Source organism: Tenrec ecaudatus, chromosome 13 (assembly GCF_050624435.1).
Source record: "Tenrec ecaudatus isolate mTenEca1 chromosome 13, mTenEca1.hap1, whole genome shotgun sequence".
Taxonomy (NCBI): Eukaryota; Metazoa; Chordata; class Mammalia; order Afrosoricida; family Tenrecidae; genus Tenrec; species Tenrec ecaudatus.
Genome location: NC_134542.1, coordinates 69506913 through 69517003, shown reverse-complemented (window position 1 = coordinate 69517003; position 10091 = coordinate 69506913). Strand labels below are relative to the sequence as shown.

Here is a 10091-nt window from a genome sequence, read left to right as displayed (position 1 = left end):
TGAGGGTCGTGGGCAGGGTGGGGGGAGAGTTGGGGTCAGTTGAAAGGAAGTCTGAACCGACTGTCAGCCCTAAGCTTGCGCGGACAACCGAGTGAGGAGGAAACAGAAACACTTGCTCAGGCTTGAGAAGATGAATTGCCCCACTTTCAAAACGCCTGGCCCCCTTTGAGAGGAATGTGCGTTAGCAGATCCTTCGTTGCCTTGGTACCCATCAGTGCGGCGGGCTTTCTGGCTCTTGCTGCAGGGATGAAGGGGACCCAGCCCCACGATGGGACGGAGCTGGACTGCTTCAGATTGCTTCTGAGGTTCTGCCCATCTTCCCAACATCGGCCTGCCTCACCCTTCTCCCACAGGCTGACTCGTGCTTTTGAATCAGCGACCTTTGGGTCAGCAAGGGCCCCCGGCCCTCGTGTCACCCACCCACTGCACCAGCGAGCATCCTCCCTAATGGAGCAGAGCTGTTGCCGTGTTAACCTGGCTGGTCCCCGGCCCTCTGTGGTCCTGTCCCCGGCCCGCAGCCACCAACACCGTTGGACGCCTGCCAGGTCTCCTTCTGCTGCACTTTGAATCTTGGTGGCAAGTAACTGCTACTGATGCTGCGGCCAGCCCTGCACCTCCATACAGATGCCTTCTCCCGAGCCCGCCCTCCCCGCCTCTTGATATTTCTTGTCTAATTTTGTTTTCCTCTGCGAAGGCGGGGACAGAGAACACAAGTTGAAGCTCTTTGAGGTGGAAAAGGGAAACAAATTGCCTTCCCAGGAGCGCAGGGCCTCGAGCTACCTCAGAGAAGCCACACTTCCTTCTCCCGCTGCCCGGGACCACGGTCAGGTCGTCTCCTCGAGGGGCAGCAGCGCGCCTGCACGTCCTTCTCCGTGCGCTTTGGTCGTTTGCTTCCTTCCACAAATCAGTCGGGTCTCTTGAAAGCCTTGACAATGGACAGGTTAGGTTTCTTGGGTAGGAATATCTCGGTTCTTGGCTTCACCCAAAAAAGAATTCACTCGGAAGTCTGGTTTGTGATTCAAGTGAGTTTTGATCCAGGACGAAGAAGTTTCAGGTTCTATCTGGGGAAAGCATGCCAAACCCCGAGTAAACTGGGCTCGCTACTGCACACAGGCAACCTCGTGGGACTGTCCCCAGCCCCCAGCAGGTGCAGGATGGGTGTCGAAGGACGAAGAAGAAAGGGGCGGTGGTCCCACAGCCATGGTATTTGAGGCCTCTGGCTTGAAGGCATGGTTGAAGGTACTGGTTGACCCCATTGGCCGAATTCAGCCCACCTGGGCCTAGTTTGGGCCGCCCAGGTGTACACCCACCTGGCTTAGGGGTTTGAATTTGGAGCATGCCCAGTTAGTCTCTATGGCTGGTTAAGGGCTCACCTGCTTGCCTTCCAACCTCCTGTAGGGGGCTGTGGTAGTTACATAATCTGATGTCAATCTGAGACAAGCGTGGAGGGGTGGAATCTAGCCTGTCAATCAGGTCGCAGTTTGATGACTTCATTTGGAGGCACTGAGGAGATAAATGGCTTGCTGGAGGCAGGACACTGGCTCACTCCCAGTGAGACATTCCTTCTGACAAGACGCATGGAGCTACGCTGGAGCCCTGAGACCTGGAGGAGTCACATGGATACCCCTACCAGCGCCGAGATGCTTCTACCGTCACTGGATCCACAAGACTTTCCACCCACTGGCCTGTGATCTTCCTGCATTTGGCATTATTGCATGCCTGGGTGAGTCTAAAGAGGAATTTATGGACTAGTATTGGACATATGGGCTAATATTGGACGTATGGACTTGATCTGGACTGGGCTGAGATGTTTTCTTAAAGTACTCTTTTATATAAAGCTCTTTCTTACACACGTATGAGTGCCTATGAATTTGTTTATCTAGTCAACCCAGACTAGCACAGGGGCCTTCCTTCAGGCATGTGGAGGGACAACACTGTCCCGATCCTGTTACCTAACAGACAGACACACGGCTGCTGCTGCTGTTGCTTTTCTTCTTCACCGCCTCGGGTGAGGTGGGCACAGGAAGTGGTTAAAGTTGAAATGACTCACTAAGTTTTGGTTTACAAACTCTCTTTTGTTTTCTCAATGCAGTTTTTCCCCTCTGCTTTTATTACTATGGACAAAATGGGATATATTTTAAGCCAACCCAACCATTTATAACATGTGAAAGGTGTAAGGCTTCATAGAGTCTGCTAAGAACCAAAGTTTCTCCATGTTTGCTCCTGAGTTCACCCTATAAAGTTCTACCCCAAGGCTGACCCTGTAAAAAGTTCTGTACAAACGGGAAAGAATGTGCCTTTGTGAGAAACCAGCAAACCAAGGACAGCGACAGCCATGAAGGAATCAGCGAACCACGAATGATGATGACTGAAAATGACTACCTGGAGCTTTATGATGCCAATCGATCAAGAAGACTTCAGCCTGTACTTTCCAGCACAGAGGGGCCACGCCCATTCCTCATTTCTATGCAGCTCAGGGCCACGAGTCCCTGAGCTCGGGGCGGATGCGGTGTTCTGCCTCAGCCCGTCTGCACCCAGGTGAGAAAGAAACTTGGTTTGCAACCTACCTGGCCTCGTGACTGACTTGAGTCCCTTCCCTCGACCTTTCTGAAGGAACTGAGATGTTCTAGAGATATATGATGTTCAGATGGCACGTTGGCCGTTACTTGTATTTAATGCGTCTCCAGGATCACAGGTGTTTTAATCCTTTGGCAGTGAGTCCCAGTGTTCTGGTTGTAGACAGGAATGGGAGAAGAGGACGTAAGGAGTGATTCGGCTGCCCTGCGGGCAAACAACTGTCCAGTCTGTGTTCGCTGGCTAACAAAGGGAGGTAGGAGACAAACGGGAAACAGTCACTGCTTATATATCCTGTTTGAGGCATTTGAATCTGTACCCATCTTATCAACTCCTCGTATTCTTCCTCTTTAAAGGAGGGAGGGCATGGGAGGGGACCCCACGCTGAACTCCACAGGCTAAATGCCCAACTTTCAAAGGCTGTCCAATGTCACGCATCCTTCCTTGGCCTGGTTTTCTACCTTATAAGGCTTCCTTCCCTGGGAAGCACAGGAGCCTGGCTGAGGGAGAAGGTGATGACCACTCCCAAGATGCCCCTCACTGCTGGCACTAGAGCAGCTCGCTCTGGCCACTGGTGCCGCCACATTCTCTCCTCAACTGTGAACCCCTTCTAGAATGTTGAGGAGCTAAAACATCCTTGGCCTGGGTGATGCCAACACTTGGCAGTGCAAAGCTACCCAGAGTGCCGTGGGAGGGGAGCCTAGCGATCGGTTTCTGGGAGGCTAGTAGCCCTGCAAACCCTCCTGAACAGTTCTGCCCTATAAGCACACGGGACGCCCCCACCCCCCTTACTGAGTTGGAATCTTGACAGCAATGCACATTCAATTGATTCAGGAATTTTCTACCCTGGATCTGTCCGTCAGCTTCAAAGAGCCAACCTTCCTTCTTTCAGGGTGTGTGTGCGTATACGCACGTGCGCACGTGTGCGCGTGAGGGGACTCTTTATTATACAAACAGAACTCCCCACTGTCCACCCACTAGGACAAACTCAGACTTGTCTGAATTCCAGGGAAGAACCACCGGGTTTCTTTCCAAGATTTCTCCCACTTCATCACCTGCTTGGGCCTGAGAATTAACCTACTCCTAGGAACCATAGGTCTACTGGGGGTCCGGGGCACCTTCAGCTCGTCACAGCCAGTAACTGTATCCACACGTGGCTCAGCTGTGGAACTAACAGGATGGGGGCTGCGTTCACTTCTGCGAGTGGGCACCAGCAGGGCACACCATCAGGAGTGGGCAGAATCAAGAAAATGAGAATGTCCTTCTCTTTTCCTGGGTCCAGGGTCCCCCTGGGAACGTTCCGAAACAAACCAACGTGTCTTTGGCTTCCTGCCCCCCTCTCTGCCATGCATCCTTCCTCCAGCATTTCAGGGCCACTGCTACCCCAGAATCACCCCCAGGCAGGCCTGCACATCGGGGTGCTCCAATGCTCTCGTCCACCGTCCTTCTGCCCACATCCACAGTCTCCTCCAGGTGGTGGAGGGAAACCAGGCGAGCTCAAACGTGTGGGACAAACCCACGTGCTTTGAGCCTCTCGTGAGTGCTTGCAAGAGCTCGTGGAAGGTGCCCAGAAGGTGCAAGCCCCGTGACACAGGATTGTGTTTCGCCATATCTTTTCTGTATGGTTCTTGTTTACCAGTTCAGCTATTCTTTGCCCATGAACTCAGTGGCATTAATAACACTCCCACGCTGGGCAATCACTGCTATTCAGACCAAGAGAGCATCTCTTACAGAACAACGTTGGCGCTGAAGTCCCCAGGAGAGGGAAAGGTTGACGGCCTGTCCAGCTGCCAACTAGGTAGAGGTTCAAGTCCACTCGAGGCCACCTCAAGTAAACCCTGGTGACCTTCATCCAAGAAAGCACTCATTTGACAACACCAGAGTGGAGTCTCCTCTGACCTTCCTGGGGTCCCTGAGGGGTCATAGCCGACTGGGTGGGAATGAATCCAGGTTGTGGTTTAAATGAGTTGGCCTCAACTTGATGGCCGTGCGTGTCCCTGTTTTTGTTTGTTTGGGCCGTGTTATAGGACAGGGCATCTGCTAAGTGGTTTACCTTGGTTCAGCAGCTATTCAAGCAGCAAGGATCATATTGTAACGCAATTGATGTATGGAATGTTATAAGAGCTGTAAGACACCTTCCCCCAAAAATTGATTTCTAAAAACCAAAAAGGAGACTGTTGTAAGCACTGGGGGTAGAGCAGGAATGAGTTAGAGCGCTCCGCCCACCGGGAGCTTACATCCTGAGTTGTTCTTGCAGTCGGGTGCTGTGGAGTCGGCTGACTCGCACACCCAGGGCATGGCAGAACGTATCCCTGCAGCACCCTCGCAATCGGTGTTGGAGTCCATTGTTGCGGCTACTGTGTCCATCCATCTCTTTAAAGGTCTTCCTTTTACCTTGCTTGTCTTCCTAATAACCGAGGAGGCTGGTGTTTGTGCCCAGTGGACGCAATAAAAACCTGTGGGTCAGAGGGATTCAATAACACACCCCAAGGACATAGCTGCTGAGTCTAGAAGCTAATCCTCCACACCAGGTTCACGGTGATGCCGCCATCATGCTCCTCTCCACAGACAATCTCCATTCTGCCTCCAGGCGCAGCCAGTATCACCAAAGGGGCCAAACTCGCTGGATTCAAGGGGCCCAAGCTCTTCTTGTTTTCTCTCTCTTCCCTCCCTTGTTGGCTGAATTCATGGACTCTCAGGAGATTAAACTTTTCTCCCATGCTGAGAGAGAGGGAGGGGATGCAGGGGACATAAGGCTGGGACCACAAGAGACATGTGCACTGGGAGCAGAGGTCTGCTGGCCCACAGCCTCCATGATCCTAACTCAGGGTTTCTTTAGCCTCCTCAAAACGTCAAGAGGAGGAAACTGAGGCCCATTGTTTCTGGATGTCCAAGCCTGCAGGTTGAACTTCTTTAACTCACCTTGGGTTTTAAAATGGGAATTGTTCTGTTTCTACTTTTGTTTATTTTCCTATAACTTGTGCAGATTATAGCTAGTAGCCACTTAAGGTATCTTTGATCCTAAATGTTTGATTTCAAAGCTGAGTTATCCACACAGTGACTCACTCTTTTACAGTGGACAACATCTGAGATGAACTCTGCCTGTGGGTTTCCAAGGCTGTTAATTGCAGGGGCAGAAAGTCTCCTCTTCCTCTCAAGGTCTGGTTGGTGGGTTTGAACCACCACCCCTGCAGTTAGCAGCCCAGTGTATATTACACTGCACCAGTGGGCTCTAGGTTTCATATGACATATGACGTGCTCAGTAAATGTTAGGCTCCCTAGTGGAGAGGTAGGTTAAGTGCTGGGTCGCTAACCATACGGTTGGCAGTTTGAAACCATCAGGGGCTCCGTGGGAGGAAGAGGAGGCTTTCTACTCCCACCAAGAGTTAGTATCTGGAACCCACGGGGGCAGTTCTACCCTCCCCTAAAGGGTCGCTGGGAGTCCAAATTGATTCGATGACAGTGAGTTTGAAACATGGCTATTACTTCTTGCTGTGATTTCCAGTTACTCTGTGGAACTCTGACAGCATAAGAGTGGTTTCAAACTGGGCCAAGAGCCACCAAGTGAGCAGTTCAAAACCACTACGTGCTCCTCAGGAGAAAGATGAGACTTTCTACTCCTGTACACAGTCAAGCTCTCCCTGTCGCGGAGGATCCCTGTGAGTCAGAACGGGCTCGGTGGCAGTGAGAGGCGTGGAACAGTAGGTGGTCATCTCGGTTGGATTAATTAGTAAGTATTACCCTCAGCAGAGCACCATAGAGCCTGTTCTCTCAGATTCTGCATAAGAAACTGATGCTCAGCACTGTCCCAGGGTCCGGTGATTACAATCATGATCCCCCCGCACATCTGTGGGTCCCAGCTTTAGTTCACTCCCTAAGATACTAAAACAGAAGTTGGGGTCACTGGCCGAGGTTATTAACATCGTGGCTTACCCTCCTAACCCCCGAGCCTTGGCCTGAGTAGCAATCCGCAGGCACAGCACAGCTATTCTGGGCCCTGCATGCTGAGCTCAGCCGAACTGTGTTTCCACAAGTCACGATGCCAGGAATCTCTTGGGGAAAAGTGCAAACAGAAAAGCTCCCAGATCCCCAATTAATGGTTAAAAATTCAGGTTTCACTTTTAAAGAATGGAAAACCAAGATGAATTCATTTGACTTTTGGGGATATCTGTTCTCTAGACTAAGTAGCCCCAGTGGTTCTGTGTGGAGCAGCTAACCGCAAGGTCTGCACAGCAAAACAGAACCGATTTATGATCAGGGTTGAATAAAGCACACAGGTTTGAAGAAGTCTGATAAAATACACATTTATTAGAAAATTTTCAGCAGCATCATTTCCAGGTGCTTTGCTAATCAACGTACATTTCAAAGTAATTACCAAAAGCACTCAAAATATGAGCAACAAGTATTTCAAGGACCCAGAAATAAAATCATCAGTAGTATGGGTTCCTTTCCTGCATCCATGCGTCCACTCACTCACTATCTAACCCATGTGCAACACGGGCACAGAGAACCCAGATGCTGCCATCTATGTGAGCTGTATATTCCCGCCAAGCTTCCCCGGGGCAAAAAGCAGCCCTTGCTGAAGGGACCACACCATGATCAGAAACCAAAGAGTTTGACAGTACAGTCCATTCTGGTGCAAATGTATGGATTTAGCCAAAGGACCTCTAAAAGGCTCACTAAGAGTTTCCCTTTCTTGTTCACCTTAGGAAATAAATTATAGTGACAGATTCACACTCAGGAAAGTCTAGTATAGACTTGGTTTTACTGGCTTACTCTGGCACCTCACTGTGAGCAGACACAGGTTCGGGTTCGGTTTGAGTAATTTGGCTGCAGAGCTCCAGTTTACCAGGTAGGCAGGAACTTGAGCCGCCAAGCTGGGTCTGCCCAGTGAAGGAGCTCTTCAATGAAATAAACTCACTGCATAACACGCACACTCATTAACGTGGGATTTTTCTCCCAGTCATTGCCAACAGAAGCTAGCTGGAGAGAACACATTTGTCGCGGAGCATGCTGGGGAAGCAATGCAAACACCGGCGGGCGAGATTGAATTGCACTCTCTCCCCTCTGCCACATGTTCTCAGGCGGCTACAATCACTCGCAGATGTGGGACCAGCACAGGTGTCCTCATTCGGTACAGCTGTGGACTGGATCGACATGAGATTTGAAGACCCAGTGTGGACGGGTAAAAGCAGAGGTTAATTTCCCAGAAAACTTTGCGAGAACTACGGAGGAGTGGGGCCCCTTCTTCAGAAGTGGCCGGAGGGCCCCCAAGTCCATTGCTGCCCTCGCCGATTCATTCACTGTCAGGATCAACAACCGATTCAGCAGAAATTTTATTCAGCAAGTTCTGCGATGTTTCCGTCTTGCCAAGATTTACAAATGTACAATGTATTTATAGCATTACCCTCAGACAGCTTCAGTGCAAAGATATACATATAGTACATCGTGATAATTATTTGTAAAAATATAAGATGGTAAAAAAAGAAAACCCAAAACACATACGCACAAGGCACATTTTCCATAAACAATTCCAACTATAGGCAAAAAGGGAAAATATATTTATATTATATATATTTTTATAAAGTACTGAATGTTAACTTTTTTTTCCATCTGTTTGTAAAAAATATATGTGCAAAGGTGTGTTTGTGTCTCTAATCATTCCCTAAATGGTTGGCCCAGCTATACCTCGGAGTCCTCCCTCACAAGGCTGGCAGTATCTTTAAAGGTATCCTCCGTGGCAGTGTAGGCTGGAGCGGGGGATCTCAGAGGCCCTGGGGCTGGGAAGGCAGGTGAGGGGGGCGGAGCCTCAGCAGCAGGGTCCTTTGACTCTGTCCCCATCTAAGACCACAACAAAACACAAGTCAGTACAAATGTGCTTGACATGGATGGATGGATGGATGGATGGATGGATGGATGGATGGATGGATGGATGGATGGATGGTGATAAGAGCAGTACGAGCCCCCAATAAAATGATAATAAGTACGTAATTTTTAAAACCCCACAAGTCACCAGTTAAAACATAAGTTATTTCCCCACCAGGACCAGAAAGAGTGTTGTAGAGAAAAATGAACCTTTGTCAGTTTGTTTGTTTTTTTTGGGGGGGTGTGGTTGTTGGTGGTTGGGGTGGTAATCAGGGTCCCATAGGACAGAGGAATGTCCCACTGAGCCACGTGGGTTGTTTCTAAGAAGCAAGTGTGGCTGAGGAAAAAGGAGGGGCGGGAGGAGGAGACATAACTACCTCTGCATAGATTGGATTTTCAAAGTTGGTGGTCTGCTTCAATTTTCTTTTGAAGAAATTCCATTTTGTGGCCTAAGTGACAAAGAGGAAAATAATGATACAAATGAAATGTTTGGGTGGGTTTCTATTTCCTTGTCTAGGCTTTTAAATGTCTTCTCTCTGAAGGACAAATCAATGTGGGGCTATGTGATTTTTGCCCGATACTTTCGACAGTCCCAGAGCAGTAGCTTAGACTCATTGGGCTCTTTTCACTTGGGAATTCCAAGGCACTTCTTGTTTCGAAATGTAGCGTTTACAGCCTGTGCCTACACCAGGAGGAGATTTGTCAAGCTGATCTCCCTGGCTGCTTCACCAAAGAAAATGCACATGGGTTGGGGATTTCTCCAGGGGTTTCCTCAAAACTGGTAAGAGAAAACCCAATTGTAATTCTTGTTTCCTAAACCAATGTGTTCATCCTGGGTCAATTCAAGGGGATCCCTGGTCTTCCCCTCATTCTTTTGCAGTCATAAGAATCACTCCCTGTGGAGACAATTCTGACTTTAGCAACCCTACAGAACAGGGTAGAGCCGGCCCCTGTGGGTTTCTGGGACAGCTCTTGTTTGTTTTGTCTTGTTTGGTTTTTACTATTAACTCTTTACAGGAGTAGAAAGTCTCATCTTTCTCCCGAGGAATGGCTGGTGGTCTCCAACTGCTGACCCCGAGGTTAGCAACCCAATGGGCAACACAAGCAACTAACATTTGCTGAGGCAAGATAGGGGGTAAGACAAGTAACTGCTGCAATAGGTGTTGGGAAGGTTAGGAACATGTAGTATTCCGAATCTCAGAATGCTACACATTCCTAACCTTCCCAACACCTACTGCAGCAGCTACTTGTCTTACCCCCTATCTTGCTGATCAGAACATTCAGGCACAGCAAGAGGAAACAGTAAGGCGTCATCAGCCAGGAGGACACAGACACCCTGAGACTGAGACTCCAAAGAGAAGTCCCCCTAGCCTGTGGCGGGGGGTCTCTGCCTGGCTGGAACACTGTCTGTGGTGGGCTCCTCATGATGGTTCTCTGCAGAGTAGACTCTGCTCTGGCTGCCAGTAGGAAACGCGGGAACAGCAGGTGAGAGCCTGCTCCAGCCAACAGCTGAGGCCACCCACCTGTTTGATGGGTACCCCTTGCTCTATGCGATTCAGAGAAAGACATGGAGGAGCAGGGAGCACATGATGATGGCAAAGGGAGAGAAGGGGCCCCTCCCTCACAACTCACCCACCACCAAGTGAGTGCCC

At 49.8% G+C, this 10091-nt stretch overlaps 1 protein-coding gene across 1 annotated transcript in view; it reads right to left on the bottom strand.

The window, feature by feature from the left end:
* Positions 1-8256: 8256 nt before the first annotated feature.
* LRP2 (LDL receptor related protein 2) overlaps positions 8257-10091 on the bottom strand; it is a 208528-nt gene continuing 206693 nt past the window's right edge. Inside the window, exons 77-78 of the mRNA XM_075529132.1 lie at positions 8817-8888; positions 8257-8415 (exon numbers count right to left, since the gene is read on the bottom strand). Of these exons, the coding sequence (XP_075385247.1) occupies positions 8257-8415; positions 8817-8888 (231 nt within the window). The remainder of the gene's footprint in view (positions 8416-8816; positions 8889-10091) is intronic.